General features: G+C 40.9%; 1 protein-coding gene across 2 annotated transcripts in view; it reads left to right on the top strand.

Moving 5' to 3' along the window:
- The window catches only part of NRG1 (neuregulin 1), a 209,538-nt gene that overhangs the window by 15,966 nt on the left and 175,560 nt on the right, over positions 1-18,012 (top strand). For both annotated transcript variants that reach the window (XM_072625463.1, XM_072625462.1), the window contains exons 2-3: positions 13,433-13,610; positions 15,414-15,535. In XM_072625463.1, coding sequence (XP_072481564.1) covers positions 13,433-13,610; positions 15,414-15,535 — 300 coding nt within the window. The remainder of the gene's footprint in view (positions 1-13,432; positions 13,611-15,413; positions 15,536-18,012) is intronic.

Below are 18,012 nucleotides of genomic sequence, written 5' to 3'. Positions count from 1 at the left end.
CCCTGGCATTTCCATTTTTTTAAAGCAAGAGGATGATCCCCCCTTCAGGTCATTTGCAAGTGTGCTGAACTGAGCTGTGTTACCTGGTGAACAATCTCCCCAGTAAGATGGATGACTGGCTCTGTGTTTCCTGGTCTCCCAAGTACAGAGATGGACAACCTCTGAGTAACTGTTTCATTGCAGGGAGTCTATGCAGTGTTGTATATTGAGAAGTCAGCAGAAGGAAAATATGTGCTCCTATAAAAATCCTCCTGCCCTAACCATTCTCCAAATTTAGGTTTGTTCTCAGAGGGAGGGGAGTAGCTCTTTTTAAGCACAGCATATAGAGGTATACCCAATGCTAGAAAAGAGCATGGCATAGGGCCAAGAAGACATGTTTTAACTGATTGGCAGGATGGATTTCACACAGACAAAAAATACTGAAACCAAGCCTGGAGCTATGACATTAGCAAGTTATTGGGTCATCAGACTTAAAAATGACTTCATGGCTCAGTATCCTTGCTTTAACAGTTGACTTTCTCTTCAACCCTTATTAACCTCTGAGGAAATTTGGAGAAAAGAGCTTCATCCATCCATACAGAAGGCCAGTGGGAAGATCAGGATGAGGAGTGGTCTAAGTCAAGCAATCATGAGGCATTGGAATGGTGCAAAATGGAGGAGCTGGTGGAGGAAGTTTACCCTCAAACCTTAGGGGTGATATTAAGCACCTTTAAAAAGGCTACATGGCAAGTGATCCCCTCACTTCTGAAAGTCATCCAAAGATGGCAAATTTAGACCTGCATAGACATTGGTTAGCAAACCTCTATAAGTGAAGTGAGTTGGTCTTGGACTAGTTCTCTAGGTAGAAGACCTTTAGGAAATGTAAGTGAGCTAGAAAGCACTATTTTGGCACACAACAAGATGGCCCTTTCCCGAGTCAGTCCCACATGTTTCAGAGTTGGGAGGAGATGATGATGTGACTTGGCAATGTGACTGGCAATACCTTGCTGGATGGTCAGTGGTCTCTAAACACTTAGTCATTGAAATTCCCATGCTTCTTTTAATCAAGAAATGGTCTTGAAACACCAGATATCTCAGGGATACAATACAAGTCTGAACTGAGGATCTTAGCCTTCCAATTTTATAGGTTGAATCAGTTAAAATATACATTTTTTTCTTCTTTAAATATGTCTTAGGCAGAATTGGTTCTCCCTTTGGTGGTGTGGCTGTGTTTTTCAAGTTTATAGACACAATCCATTCAAGCAATTATTTAAATATCTGTTATGTACAAGGTACCATGCCGAGTGATACAACGACAGCACTCTAAAACAGCTTCTGCCCTCAAAGAGTTTATATTTTACTTAAGACAGACTATAATCTCTTCAGCTAGGATGGTGATGATGATAATGGTGTGTGTGTATGTGCATGTGTTTATGCATGCATGCATGCATGTGTACATACATATACATACACACGTATATACACATTTGTGTATATATTATGTATATGTATGGGTATATTTCATATTCATTTCATACTCCTGTTCAATGACAAAAAAAACTCATTCATTTTATCCATCCAGAACATTAAATGTAAAGGGAGATCAGGAGGCAACTTATCCTCAGATTGTTTAGATAATAGATATTAGATATAATAGAATTATATAACAGATAAACAGCTTGATAACAAGCTATTGACAGAGGATTTGTTTGTGTATTGTACATCCAGGAAAGACCCAAGCATAAGGAGGAAAGTAGAATATTTGATGTCCACATGATGGAAATGTTTCCTATTTTAAACATAGCACAAACACTATAATGTCGAGACCAAATGGCAGAGAATGCAGCCTTTCCCATGCATCCCCTTTGAACTCATTACTATTCTAACTTACCTCCAAGCCCATCACCATCCTTCCTCAATAGAAATGAGCGTGATTTTCAAGTAAAAGAAGTAGGACTCACCCCCCAAATACTGTACTAATTGCTCAATGCCTCAGGATGACAGCAAACGATACTTTACTGACAAACAAGTCCAATCATTTCATCTCACAGAAACCTTTTCTTTTTTAAAAATTAGTTAATTTGTTTTAAGTTTTCTACAATCACTTCCATATATCTTAGATTTTTTTCCCCTCCTTTCCCCATCTTTCCCCCCTCCTTCCCCAAGACAGAGTGAAACCTTATATAGGTTCTACAGATACATTCTTATTAAATATATTTTCACATTAGTCATGTTGCATAGAAGAATTAAAATGAATAGGAGAAACAATGCAAACAAAACAAAACAAAACATAACACAAGAGAAAAAGGTCTGCTTCATTCTGTGATCCAATTCCATAGTTCTTTCTCTGGATGTGGAAGGCATTTTGCTTCAAGAATTCACTGGGAATTTTTTAGGTCCTTGCATTGCTGTGAAGGGCTAAGTCTACCAGAAAATTCCTTGCACACAGTGGTTGCTACTGTGTACAAAGTTATCCTGGTTCTGCTCCTTTCACTCAGCATCAGTTCATATATGTCCTTCCAGGCCTCTCTGAAGTGTTCCTGTTAATCATTTCTTATAGCACAATAGTATTCTATTACATTCATATGCCACAATTTATTCAGCCATTCCCCAATTGATGGGCATCCCCTCAATTTCCAGTTCTTGGCCACCACAAAGAGAGCTGCTATAAATATTTTTGTACATGTGGGACCCTTTCCAATTTCTATGATCTCTTGGGGATACAGTCCTAGAAGCAGTATTGCTGGATCAAAGGCTATGCACATTTTTTCAGCCCTTTGGGCATAGTTCCAAATTGCTCTCCAGAATGGTTGGATCAACTCACAGCTCCACCAACAATGAATTAGTGTTCCAACTCTTCCACATCTTCTCCAACATTTATCATTTTCTTGTTTTGTCATGTTAGCCAATCTGATAGGTGCAATATGGTGCCTCAGAATTGTTTTGATTGGCATCTCTCTAATCAGTAGTGATTTAGAGCACTTCTTCATATGACTATAGATAGCTTTGATTTCTTCCTCTGAAAACTGCCTGTTCATATCCTTTGACCATTTATCAATTGGAGAATGACTTGTATTCTTGTACATTTGACTCAGTTCTCTATATGTTTTAGAAATGAGGCCTTTACCACAGACACTAGTTGCAAAAATTCTTTTCCAGTTTTCTGCTTCCCTCCTAATCTTGGTTGCATTGGGTTTGTTTGTGCAAAAGCATTTCAATTTAATATAATCAAAATTATCCATTTTGCACTTCATAATGTTCTCTATCTCTTGTTTGGTCATACATTTCCCTGTTCTTCATAAATCTGACAAATACAATATTCCTTGCTCCCCTAATTTGTTTTTACTATCAGCCTTTATACCTAGATTGTGTACCCATTAGGACTTTATTCTTGTGTATGTCAGACATTGGTCTATGCCCAGTTTCCACCACACTGTTATCTAGTTTTCCCAACAATTTTTGTCAAACAATGAGTTCTTATCCCAGAAGTTGGGGTCCTTGGGTTTTTCAAACAGTAACTTGTTATATTCGTTGACTACTGTGTCTTGGGTACCTAACCTATTCCCCTGGTCTACCCCTGTGTTTCTTAGGCAGTACCAGATGGTTTTGATACTTGCTGCTTTATAATACAATTTGAGATCTGGTAGGGCTAGGCCACCTTCCCTACCATTTCTTTTCATTAATTTCCCTTGATATACAGAAGCCTTTTCTAATAATAAAAAAAGACTTTGGAACTTAACAAGTATAAAATGAATAAAATAAAAATTGGAGACTGAGTCTTCTGGGCTTGAATCCAGAGGTCACATTGGACCAATGGATAAAGGTGACACTCGGAAATACTTTGGTTGTCTCAATCATAAATCTATCAGAGAAATGTGAAGCTGTACATGTTGACCTTGTGGTTTTCCAGAGTCAAAGACCAATGGAAAGAACACTTTCAGTGTGATTGATAGCTTCTAAACATTAGTTTTAACCTCAATGTATGGAACAATAAAATAGACAACAATGGTCCCCCCTTAAACAAAACAGAACAAAACAAAACAATATTAATGAAATACAGGGTTCATTATTGCAAGACAGCTATGGAAAGATGAACAGTTTTTTAACCGAAAAGCAGAAGATAATTGATTTTCAGAGAATATTTTAAACATATCAAAACAAACATTTCAAGAAATATATGACCTTAATATTAAAGATATTGAAAACAATTAGATGCAGATCATATCTCTCATACCTACGAGCAGAGAATAATTGATTCTTCACCAACCAAAGGATAGAAGCAATTGCAAAAGATAAAATTAGATAACTTTGATTACATGAAAAAGAAATGCTTTTAGAACAAACAGACAAATTTCAGAGAGCAATAAGTACATGTTCCAGAATGTCTCCAATGCCACATATACTGGTTTACCTCCAGAGATAGCCTATGAAATGGCTAAGATCCTAGAAGGGAAACAAAAGGTCCTCTATCGGTGAAAACCACATGAACTCAGTCAACAAAATGCTGACAACAAATACCTGCACAAATGGCTGAGTCATACAGAGTTGGTTCCAGAAATGGAGGGATCTATGATATTGCTATTAAGGTCACCAGAAAGTGCAGAAGGAGCACCCTAACCAACCCAAACTTATTGACTGATACAGATTGTTGAAGGAAACAGTACATACCATGTAGTATATCTCTGGAGATTTCAACCAATGAATACCTACTTAATAATCTGATCAAATGACCAGAATTGAAAACCAGAAGCTGTCTATCCTTCATAAACTGAGTCATCAAATCCCCATATAACAAAGGTCAACTCTTGATAATTTGGGTTACAGAACGAATAAGTTGTAGTGAAACTGGAACACTACCATTGTCAAAAATATTACTTAAAAACATCCAGAAATAACACTGTATCGTAAACATTTTAGAACGTTTTTTTTTGATAGAGGTTGCCATTCTGAATATTCAACATCCAAACTACAAGGAATGAAGAGCTTGTAAAACATAAAGACTCAGAAGAAGAAAGCAAAACTATGTGTGAACTGACTTCCATATACATGTATGTATGTATATGTATATGTATATGTATATATCAGAGTATATATACATACATATATGCATATAACAATGATAATAATATAATGAGGGCTAGTAGGTTGCACAGTGGATAGAGTACTGGCCTTGGAATCAGGAAGACAGATTCCTGAGTTTAAAACTGGCCACAGATGCTTACTAGTCATGTGATCCTGGACAAGTCAAGTAACCTGAGAAGGAAATGGCAAACTGCTCCAGTATTTTAGCCAAGAAAACCCCAAAATGGGGTCACGGAGAATTGGACAAGACTGAAACAACTCGAGAACAAAAATGGTATTTCTAATATAATAATAATTTTTAAATCTAAAGCTTATTCATGTATGTATTCTATAAATAGTGGAACAGAAACTTGATCCAGGACCATATCCATCCAAAATCCATTAAATATAAGATAAGGCAAATGAGGAACACTAGCAGAAAACCATCATTATAATAATAGTTCCTATTTGTAAGACTTATAAAGAACTTTTCCTTCCAGCAGCCTTATGAGGTTTGTCCCAAGGTATCATATCTACTGTGTAGAAGAGTCAGATTTCACTGTGAGCTTCTTGATTCCAGCCCTAGAAGACAGGGAGGGCCACAGAGCAATTGGGGAAGGGATGGAGAGGACATGGAAAGTACCAGAGAAGCTTCTAGGGCCCAGAAGTCACATCCTGTTCCTCTCTCCTTTGCCTTTCTCAATTGTTGTTCCCTCCTGGCCCATTATCCCCAGAACTGGTACCTTTCCTGCCTCATCAAGTGCCCATGGTGTGCTTCACTGGTGGTATTCTAAAACCCACTGTCGTAATGTTGGCATGCTCCTAGGTCTCCATAGGGTTATAGAATCAGACTAGGAGCTAGACCTGAGAGCTAACTGCCTTCAAAGTCACCAGATCCCTATCCCATCTTCTAATCTTAATGACCACCTCTGAATCTGGCCTCCCTCCTGCTATCCTGCAGTTCTTCATTTTACAGAAGAGGACTCTGGGGTACACAAAAAAAGAGATGTGCCAATGGTCCTACATCTAAATAGGAAGAAGCAGAGCCAAGATTGGATCCCAATCCAGGGTTCCTCCCGTTCTAGAATGCCACCTTCCCTACTGCTCCCCAGAGGGACCAGTTTACTGAGGCTGGAAAGGAAGCCTTGAAGCAACTTCACACAATCTCTGGGCCCCTCTGGGGAAGCTGATAGGCCACACCCCTGTGCTTTCAGCTGTCTATTTATTATCCTTTTCTTTCTCCTCTTCCCTCATCCCCTTCCCCCCAGGGCTGCGGCCACATGTGCTCTTTCTGACTCTGGGCAGGATCATGGTTGGGATGGGATGGGATGGGATGTTTATTAGGCGAGAGGGGGAGGAGAGCAGCTGTGGAGCCTGGGGAAGTGACTGGCCGGCTGTAATCATGTTTGGCAGGTCAGGGGTGAGACTTAGCCTGAAGGGATTTGTCCAATGCCCTGGGTGAGCAGAGCACTTCTAATCCTGTCCAGATGTTTCCGTTCTCCTCAGTGCATAAGTTACATTCAACATAAAAATCATGTGTGCTGGGCTTGGTGCTTGGCCACTGACTGATTGGGAATTCGGGATCTCTTACAGAGCCCAGGCACTCTGGGCTATCACTCCTGTCTGTTTCAAACAGACTAAACCTTCCAGGACTGGTTTTGATAGGAAGCCTTCCTTCAAGTCAGTTGTTATCACAATCATTTTCAAGAGAATTGTAAAGTTCATGGAACCCAACTGAGCCCGCATACTTTGTGTGGCTGGCTTTTGGGTTCAGTTTCTGCTCATCTCCAAATGACCAAGTTGTTGAAGGTGAAGAAAGATTCAGTCTGGTTAACTTTATAAGCCCCAGTGCAGCTATGTATTAGGGGAAAGGAAATGTGTTATGGAAATCCTTACCTCCCACTTCAGGATAGCTCTTAGAGTATCATGAAATTGGGTTGGGAGGGGTGCATTCGTGGGGACAGCACTAGAATTGTGTTCAACAAATGTGAGACCACAGAGATGAGGAGTCATTGATAGGATCTGTCAGGAGAGGAGTGGATTCTGGGGCTTTGAGAGCACAGCGATGTATTTTCTGTTATCTTCAGTGTCTGATTGAGGGTTCTGAGGCTCATTCCAGATAAAAAGGATTTAGGGTTAGATGAGTCACAGTAGGAAAGGACATTAATAGGTGGTGTTTTGGGGGCCTCATCTGAGTCTCAATTTACTCCATAGTGACTCCCAGGCTTTAATTTTGAATGGTAATCCTCCTAAAAAGAGTCAGCTCACCCCAGTTCTGGTAAGTAGGTGCCATTTTGGATCCCCATTTGTATTGGTGGACTTGCTGCATTTAAAAGCCATCTTTCTGACCCCAAAGCACCAACTAGCTTCCTGTAAATTTTGTCTCCCACTGCAACTTCCACTCAGTTGCTACTAGTTTTGCTCCCTGTAGACAAGCAGGGAGGGAACGAATCCTCTTTGTATGTGACAAGCTGAAAACACCTGAGCTCTGTTACTATCCCCCATCCTCACCACCCCCATGTTCAAGTCAGCCTTTCATCAAGTTAACTCCTGGTGCCTGGCTACTCTAAGGATGGTGTTTCGGATGCAAGCAACTCTTCTGACTGCTTTGTCATGTTGTTGAGTTGTATTTGTACCCTGGTGCATAGTGTAGGTGCTTTAGAAATGATTGTCATCTGGACTCAACCTCCTCATTTTACAAAATACTAGCACTGAGCCCGCCAATAGCAGAGGCAGTATTGGAATCCAGGTTCTCTGACTCTAGATCAAAAGCTTGTTCCACTTTCCAGATTAGGTTTCTATCATCTGAGGGAGCTGGTTTAAACAGGTTTATGAATGGGCTACCCAGGAGCCTCTCCTTGATGGTCTCAGAGGGGGAGAGGAAGGGCCTTATGCCACCCCCACCCCATACCTTCTTGTGTTTGGCGTGATTGATTTAGCCTGAGGTAGAATCAGCCTAGTTTCTTTATAAAAACAGTTCTGGTGTGGACTAGGACACAAAGACTCTGGGCTCTCTTAATCCCCTCTGGCCATCTTGGAACCTGGGAACCTTTTCACTCTCTGTCTCTCCAGATTAGCATTGGGTCTTCCCCCTACTGGGTACTTAATAAATGATTTTACATTGATTAATTGAAAAGTTGAATTGTATTTTTTAATTCTGATAATCACTGGCCAGCAGGTCACATGTTGGACAGATGCCATGTGGAGCTGGGGGACACTGGTACAGTGAAGAAAGGCAGAGAGGGTTTGTGAAAGGGTTGGATTATGCCCCAGACATCATTCTCCAGCATCCTCATTTTCTTTCTTAAAAATATAAATGTGTATTTTTATCTTTTTTGTTTTTCTATTATCTAAATGTTCCTCGATGTTTCTTCCACTTCCACTTTCACTTCCAAAGAGTCAGCTCTTAGAATTTAATCAAAGAATTTAATCCCTTCTTTTTTCAATGATGAAATGGCAAATGTCAAAGATTTGGGCAGTCTCCTTCTGAGTTGCTGTTCAGATTGGTTCATAACCTGAGTCTCTTAGTTGCCACCACACCCATCTTTGTTCTTGTGAGATGCATATATTTTAAAGGGTGCTTCAGGGAGGTAGGGAGGTGCCCAGGAGAGGGGGCTACATTTGGCAGCTTCCTGGACCCCAGGCTAACTTTCTCTCCACTATGCTCTTCCTCCCCTAGTCCCAACCTTGGGTCAGAACTGCTAGGAGATCAGCCCTCTGGGAGGCTGAGCATCCCCACGCACGAGTCCTTGGGTTGGGGGGTGGAGAACTCCTTTCCTATAGATCATTCTAAGGCACTAGGCCAGCTTTTTCTCTCTGGGCCTCTGTATAATGAGGAGATTGCTCTAGATGGCCTCAAAAATCCCTTTCCTGCCCCAGTAGCCTCAGTATGAATGGGCTTCTCAATGTCCTCCAGGATCTGCAAATGGTTCTGGACTTGGACTCTGGAGAATCTAAGTTCAAATGCATCCACCAACATTTAGGTGGCTAAATACAGCTGACTGAATCTGGTAATTCACCTAAATCCTCGCCTGCCTTGTGGTCCTCATCTGTTAAAGAAAGACAATAATGGCCCTCACCTCCCTTCAAAGTGGTTGAGATCAGATGAGATAATATTTGGAAATTGTGAGATGCACAACTGCTAGTTCTTGTCATCCTATCACGCATTCCTCCATGCTGAATGCAAATAGAGGACGAGGCCTCTAGCTTCAGGCATCTGGGAACGCAGAAATTCCTTTTCCTCTTCCCAAATCACCCACTGTGAACAATTGAGCATTTGAACATTTCTTTCTTCCCAAACCACTCCCGCCCCCAAAGCGGGGAAAGAAGGGGAAAAAACTATGGCAGTCAAATATATGTAAAGCACCTTATGAACTTTAATCTATATACATAATGTATGTATTATCCCACTGGAGTGGAAGGACCACAGATCTTTACGCCACCTAGAATCTTTTTCTGCCTCAGTTTCCTCAGCTGTAAAAGGAGGATGACAGTAATAGCACCTACTTCATAAGGTTGTTGTAAAGACCAAATATGATATTTGTGAAGCACCTAGCATGGTGTTGAGCATACAGGTGGAGCATAATAAATGCTTGTTTCCTTCCCTATCCCTATTTTCAGAGTCCAGCCTGCATCTTGGGCGTTCTTGTGGGTTTTTGTGCTTAGCATGATGTAGGGCTGGTTTTTGAATCATTTTAAATCAAAAGGTCATACAGAAGCAAATGAAGTATTAGTCAATTCAGTTTTGGAAAAGCCCAAGTAATAGCAGAGTTCTGGAGCAGTTGAGGATTGGGGTGATCATTCTTGATCTTTCTTGGCCTCATTGTCATAGCTCTAGAAGGGAAAGGAATCTTAAAGGTCACTTAGTCCAATCACCGTATTTTACAGTTTGGCATACTGAACCAACTAGGGATAGACATTAAGTGTCCAAGATGGCACAAAGTTAGGATTTGAACCAAAGATTTCAAAATCCAAACCCAAGGCTCTTTCCCTTCAACATTGTTTTTGAACAGAAATACTGGAAATTGCCATATAAAAATGAGTGGCCAAATTTTCTGCTGCTGTGACCAAATGAAAATGAAGGGATGGGTCCCCAGAGAGACAGAATCACAGAATTAGAGAGTTGGAAGAGACCTCAGTGCCATCGATTTAGTCCAATATGTGAAAGGAATCCTGATGATGATAAACCAATATATTCTTTACTCCGAGACCTCCAGTGTGAGGGAACTACCATCAGGAGGCGGGGGAGGGATACAGGCAGGCTAGAGCCCCAAATTCTGGATTGGCCACTTCTTACCCAGATGACCCTGGACAAACCATTTACCCTCTCAGGGCCTCAGTTTCTCATCTGTTAAACAAGGGTGTTGGACTCAACCTTGGAAATTCTTTCCAGCTCTATGGCTACAACCTTTGCTGCTCCAAGGCATCCCATTCACTTTTGGCTTGAGAGGTTCCTCCAAATACCACATTTTAACAAGCGTGTGTTTGTTGTCTTTTGTGGTTTAATGTGGGAATATGTGTTCTTCTGCATATTTATTATGTACGATGACATGTATTTGGACATGGCCAACGTGGAAATTTGTTTTGCTTGACTGCTCATTTGTTTAAAAAATGTCATTTTTTTACCTTTTTTCCCCTATGAGGGGAGTGGCAAGGAGGGGAAAAAAGAATATTTGATAATGGGAAAAATAATTAAAAATATATACATGTGTGTCCGTGGAGGTTAGCCATAAGCAGCTTGTGGGGTCATAAATGATTCATGCCAACAAATGGAATACCATTTGTCTCTCCCCCCCATTTACCATAACACTGGACTGTTCCATTAGGCTAGGAGCTCTTGGAAGGAGGGGGCTGTCTTTCCCTTTTCTTGAGATCTCCTGTGCTTACCATAGTAGGAGATGCTTAATTAATGCTACTTATTGATTGCTGCTTCCCCCGTGCTGCCAAAGGTCTGTCCCATGCTGGACTCACCTGTAGCCCATTCATTGGCTGTCTCTCTTCTGCCTTCTTGCCTTGTCTCCTATCACGCTTGTTTGTTCCCCTGTACTTTCCCCTTCTGTTGGATTTTAAGTGACTTGAAGGGAGGGAGGATGTTAGTTTGGAGAGATTTCCTAATTTTGTCAATATTTTTAAAACCCCGTTGAGCATATCTCTCATCTTCATGTTGTAACCAAATAAAATGAGACAGTGCAAGATTACATGAGGATGAGAGAGAATGCCAGAATTACTTGTAAAGGATTTCCACTGTCGTTGTTTAGTATCTCCTGTCCCTTCTGCTAACCAGTCATACACAAAAACAAACACCCTGGGATGACTGAGGTGTTACTTGCTTTCCTGGCCTAGCCATACCACATGCACCCTTGGGGTCCTTGGTCATTTTCCAGAGGCTTGAGCTATCTTTCTTTTCATTTTTGAAATGAGATCAGATGCACACCATATAGTCATTGTAGCCTTTTTTTTCTCTTAAGATGCCCTGGGAGTTTTGATCTTTTGGTGAGAAACTAGGTAAGGGAAGTGATACACATCCCTTGGTGCAGAACAGGGAGTGAAAATACATGTGAAGAGTTGCATTGATCACATATACATTTCCACAGAGAGTTCATTCCTGACTGCTTTTAGCCAAAACCTTATCAGATCCTCTTTGATGTGAAATGGTATCTAAGAACTATTTGAAAGGAGCTGGCAAGTTAAAGACAAGTTTCATAGTCAATCCATAAGCACTTAGTAAGTACTTACTGTGTGCAGAGCACTTGCAATGCAAACAATACCCCAGTTCTTTGTTCTGAAGATGGAAGCATTTTCAGCCAAAGCAGAGGTAATGTTTGACTGAGAGCATGGAGGTCACCAATGTAGAAACCATCTGCTGATAATGGAACATGTGTGCCTTTGTAAGAAGTAGGGCAGACCAGATGTGTGTCAGAATGCAGCCTTGGCCTGCATTCTGTATGTGGTGATGATTCTGTGTTGAACCATTGTCTTCAGAAGAATAATGATCTTAATACTTGTGAATTCTCTTTGAGTCCAATATTGCTCACTGGTGTCTAGATGAGAGGTGCTTTGGGCTGATGGAGTTGGACAGAGTTAGGAGTTCTGGTTTTCCTGGTCTGACTCTAGCCACTGGATGTGTGGCTCAGCATAAGTCACTTAAAGTCTTTGAACTTTAATAGCTTCTTCAGAAAAATGGAGAGAACAGTATAGTTCCCATCAGAAGGTTTTTGTGAGGTTACAGTGTGATCACAGATTCTTGGATGGGGCTAGGATCCAACAGAAACAAAAGAAAACATTTAATTTGGAAAAATGAATAGCTGTGTGGGGAAAATCAGTGTCCCCAGTCTTTGGTATAGATTGTCACCTATCCATTCCTTTCCTGTTCAACTCTTGCCCAGGTGCTCCACTCAGGGTGCTGCCTGTTTTCCTCTAGATCTCCTGAAATGATTAGAGGACCAGCAGTCTACCAGTTAGCTATCCCTTGCTTTCCCCATGTGACTGGCTCACCTCTTTTCCTTGACATCCATCTCTGATGACAAGACTTCACTGCCTGATTCTTTACTGACAATATTTCATGTCTTCCTAACTCTCTCCCCACATCACTCCATTGACCTTTGCATGACCACATCATTTCTAATTTGCTTGAACATAAATTGTTGTTAAGTTGTTTCAGTCTCGTCTGACTCTTCGTGACCACATTTGAAGTTTTCTTGCAAAGACACTAGAGTGGTTTGCCATTTCTTTCTCCAGCTTATTTTTACAGATGAAGAAACTCAGGCAAACAAGGTTAAATGGCTTATCCAGAGTCACACAGCTAATAAGTGTCTGGGGCTGTCTTCCTGACTTCAAGCCTGGCACTCTATCCACTGTGCCACTTAGCAAGCTATATGTACTCAGGGATTCAGTCTTTTGTCACATCAGAAATTGATCTTGGAGTTGCTTGATTGCTGGTAACATTACAAGGACCCACTAGTATGGGAGCCTAAATAGAGAACCCTTGGGTAAGACCAATCCCCTGAGTTCTCATTGTATTTTCCAGGCTCAGATCTCAGGCCCTAATTTGACTTTCATATCAACATAGTAGAAAAGTTATGTTTAAGTAAATCAGCTCAACAAAACATGTTCCCTTTTGATGTGTCTAGAGATGATGATGGTGGTGGTGATGAGGGTGATGGTGATGGTGATGAAGGTGATGGTGATGATGGTGATGGTGATGATGGTGATGGTGATGAGGGTGATGGTGATGATGGTGATGGTGACGATGGTGATGATGGTGATGGTGACAATGGAGATGGTGATGATGATGATGACAATGAAGATGATGACGGTGGTGGTGGTGGTGAAGATGATGATGGTGATGGTGATCATGATAATGATGGTTTTCCGTCTGTGTCTTCTTTTTTAGCTGCCCCTCCCCGATTAAAAGAGATGAGGAGCCAGGAGTCAGCTGCTGGCTCAAAGCTGGTGCTTCGGTGTGAGACCAGCTCAGAGTACTCCTCTCTCAAGTTCAAGTGGTTCAAGAATGGGAGTGAATTAAGTCGGAAAAACAAACCACAAAATGTCAAGATACAAAAAAAGCCCGGGTGAGTATTTTGTATGCAGTGTGTGCTCAGAAAGAAGAGGGAGGCACCAAACCCTTATTTAAAATGGCTTTAGTCAAGGCAGAGTGGGTAGAGCCCAGGACTTAGAAACAGGAAGTCTTGAATTCAAGCCCTACTTACTAGCCCTAGGACCATGGGCCAGTAACTTTGCCACTCAGCCCTCAGTTTTCTCATCAGTAAAGCAAGGTAGCTAGCCTCTGTGGTCCCTTTCACCTCTTTCTCTACAATCCCCTGTAATATACATATGTACTCACAGACATACGTATTCGTTGCATAAATTAATGTGTCACAAAACACAGGATAGAAGACAAGGACTCTTTTCTTGTCTTGTCACTGAAAGTCACATCCTAATCCATAGTAAATACTATGCTTGGACAGCTGGTGGTGCAGTAGATAAGAGTGCAGGGCCTGGAGGCAGGAAGACCTGAATCCTAATGCAGCCTCAAACACTTACTAGCCTGTGTGACCCTAGGCAAGTCTGCCTCAATTTCATCATCTGTAAAATGGAGATAATCAAGGCACCTGCCTCCCCTCTTGGTTGTGAGAGTAAAATTAGATCGCACTTGTAAAACATTTTGTAAACTTTAAAGCACTGTATATAAATGCGAGATATGGCCAGGATCATTCTGTTCATCAATTCTTCTTCAGGAAGAATTTCTTCTGTTGATGCCTACAATTCAAACCTTTTTTTAAAAAAGATAAATGAAAGAAAAATGAATAGAAGGGATCTTTAGTGGCATCTGGGAGGATTCTCTCTGAGCCATCCAGTGATTGGCAACACTGGAGATGAAAGTCTGCTCACCTAAAATGTGGGCGGAAATGTATTCTGGGAGAGAAATGCACGCGTGCTGAGCTGCCACTGACTGGATGAGGCATCATCAACACTTTGCGGTTAATTGGGGAGGATACTACCTGCTACAATGAATCTGGAGTTAGGAAGATCTGGGTTTGAATCCTTCCTCTGACAGTTATCTGTTCTGTGACTCTGGGCAAGACATTTAGCCTCTCTCATCCCTAGTTTGCTCATCTGTAAAATGGGAAGGTTGTATTGGTACTCTAATGAGGTCATGTATGTCAAAGGCTATGCTAACATTAAAGTGCAATAGAAATGTGAGGTGTTATGATATTGTAATAATAACTGACTTTTTTTTGAATGCCGAAAATTTACTTCATTGCTTGGAATGCCTTATGCCATTCTCTATTTCTTGACGTAAGACTTTTGAGGAGAGAAAAATATTTCTTTAATGGTCCCATAATTGAATTAAGTTCACTCTACACAAGCAAATATTCCTGGAATTTTATGGTAGGGTTTGGAGTTGGAAGAATTCCAACTCTGCTTATCTGTGTGACCTTGTATAAATCACTTTCCTTTAGTTTCTTCATCTGTCACATGATCGGGTCTGACTAGCTCATTTTCAAATCACTTCTAGCTCTAAGAATCTCTCCTCCCTCTGATTATATTTAGTATTATTTTTCATTTTGTGAGAAGTAAAAGAATTACTTTAGATCTTCTCAAATGTTAGTGGCAAGTAGTCTTTGAGGAAGGGAGGAAGGGTGGGCGGGGAAGAAAGACAGAGAGAGAGACAGAGAGAAAGAGACAGAGAGAGATAGAGAGATAGACAAAAGAAAGAGAAACAAAGAGAGTAAGGATTGAAAGGAAAGAAAAGAAAGAAGAGACAGAGAGGAAGGAATCTCCCATGTATCCCAGATACCAAGATGCAGGTTAGTTAATGAGGTCTCTGTCAATCCATCATACTTACATGCACTTTGGTCCCCATCCCACAGGAAATCAGAACTACGAATCAGTAAAGCTACACTTGCTGACTCCGGGGAATACATGTGCAAAGTGATCAGTAAGCTAGGCAATGACAGTGCCTATGCCAACATCACCATTGTGGAGTCAAATGGTAAGTGATGGAGGGGGCATTCTCGTTCTCCTCTGTGTGCAGTGGAGGTACACAGAGAAGCTTTTCAAATCCAATGGCTGGTAGGGCATTGATTGACATGGCTGTGCTCCTGTTTCTTGAGAATTCTGAGACAGAAGAGAGTCTAAAGTATGCCTGTGTGTATGCACATAGGCTTCACATTTATAGAAAGGTTGAACTGCAGGGTTCCCATGTTTCTGAGATGTGCCTCAGTTCAGACACACAGACATGGTTTGGACAACTTCACAAATAACTGTGCTTTCCATTTCCTTTTTAAATTCAAAGTCTTTCTTTTCTCCCTCCCACTTGCCCTACTCCCAATGGAAAAAAGAAGGAAAACCAAAGCTTTGCACCAAAGATGCATTTATTAATCTCCTACTGGATGTCTAGGACTGTGCTAGAAGCTGAGGATAGGAAGACAAAACTCAAACAATTCCTACCCTCGAGAAGCTTGTTGAAGAAGAATCCATTGGCCATCCAACTGGGGATCAATCCCATGGGAACTGCTGGGCAGGTTGTAATGTAGTAGCTGTTTGATTTTTGTAGGTGTCTTTCTGTTGAGGACTGCAATTAAGAAAGAAGCCCAGAGTGACAGAATTTAAGATTTTAATGGGATCTCGGGCAGCATCTTGTCAACCTCTTAGCTGAGAAAAATGTCCACTATGAGATAGCCACCAAGACCCCGCTTGAAGATCTCTAAGGAGAGGGCACGAAACACTGGGGGTGCCCATTCCACTTTGGGATGGCTGTAACAGTCAGAGGATTTTTCCTGACTTCTTGTGGAGGCTTGCCTCCTTACAGCTCCCAGTTCCTGATCCTCTGAGGGAGCCATGTTCAGCTGTGTAAGCCATGGTAAGTTCCAAGGACACCACAAGAAACAAAATAAGTCTAATACTTTTCCTCTGGGTAATCCTTCAAATACTTGAAGCTGACTGTCATCCCCACTCTGAGACTTCCTTACACAAACACCCTCCATTCCTTCAAGTGATACTTATTGACATGGCATCAAGTCCCTTCATTATATTGCTGGCTTGTAATTGTCACTCTCAACTGGGCATGGTTCACCAGATATAGCCCAGTGAGAGCAGACTAAAGAGGGATGATAACGTTTTTATTCCAGAAACTTGAATTCTTCTAGGGCAAATTAAGATTACATGTCATTCTTTTAAGCTGCCTTATCATATTGCAGACTCTTATAGAGCTTGTATTCCCTAAAATCCCCCAGATCTTTTTTTCAGACAAGCTACCGTCTAACAACGTCCCTCCCTCTTATCCTTGTAAAGTTGAATACTTGGACATGTGTAATACTTTGCATTGATCTCCACCAAATTTCATTCTCTCATATTCAGCCCAATACTCTAGACATCTAAAATCGTTTCAGTCCTGACTGTCCCTAATAATGGTGTGCCATCTGAAAATTTGCTGAGCATATTCTTCATGTCATTATCCAAGGCATTGATAAACAATGTGAAACAGATTCCCTTGAGCACTGTCTTGGAGACCTCCTGTCAAACTGATATTGAACCTTTAATGACTTCTCTTTGAGACTTACCATTTAAAGTCCAGAGTTTCTCTAGTTCCATTATTGCCTATTCTACGTTGTTCCATCTTTTCCATAAAAATAGAATGAGATACTTTCTCAAAACTATTTCTAAATTCTAGGTAAACTATATCTAAAAACATTTCCCTAACCTACCAGGTTAGTAACCCTATACAAAAAGAAAACAAGGTTAGTCTGGCATGACCTCTTCTCACTGAAGCTCTTTGTATACACATTTCTAAATATTTACCAAACACCCATTTAATTCCCACTTCTAAAACTTTTCCAGGAATCCAAGTCAATGGCCTATAGGTTCTAGACTTTTCTTGTTTTCTTTTCTTACTTTTTTAAAGGAGTGTGTGCAGAGGAGGGGCCTATGGAGTGGAAGAGAGGTGGGAAACAACAGTTTCCCCTCTCTCTTTTTTGGTACCTCCTCTTTTTGTCCATGACCTTTCAGTGTTAACTGGAAGCAGCTCAATATTCACATTTTCCAATTCTTTGAGCACACAAGGATATAGTTCCTCTGGGTTAGATGAACTGAATTCATTACAGAGAGCTCAGGGTTCATTATCTCCTTGCTACTAGAGGGTAGCACCTCCCAATTGGCTGTTTATGTTCACTCATATCTTATACAAAGGTCATTTGCCTGAGCACAGAAAACAGAACCAAAATGAGTTTTGAGCAGCTCTCCCATCTCTGTTTCCAGTTATTGTCTAACCCACACAAAGGTCTTTTACCTTTTTTGATTCATCTTTCTCTTTCAATATAGGTTTAAAAACAACAACGACTCAGTTTTGGGGTTATCCTTAACTTCTCTTGCCTACCATAACTCAGTCTGAGATTTAATAAGCCTGAAATTGTTTTTATTTTTTTAATTTCAAATTATAATTTTAAAAAATCCTGAAATTTTTATAGCACT

Source organism: Notamacropus eugenii, chromosome 7 (assembly GCF_028372415.1).
Source record: "Notamacropus eugenii isolate mMacEug1 chromosome 7, mMacEug1.pri_v2, whole genome shotgun sequence".
In the NCBI taxonomy this organism is placed as follows: Eukaryota; Metazoa; Chordata; class Mammalia; order Diprotodontia; family Macropodidae; genus Notamacropus; species Notamacropus eugenii.
This window is presented reverse-complemented; position numbering and strand designations above follow the sequence as displayed.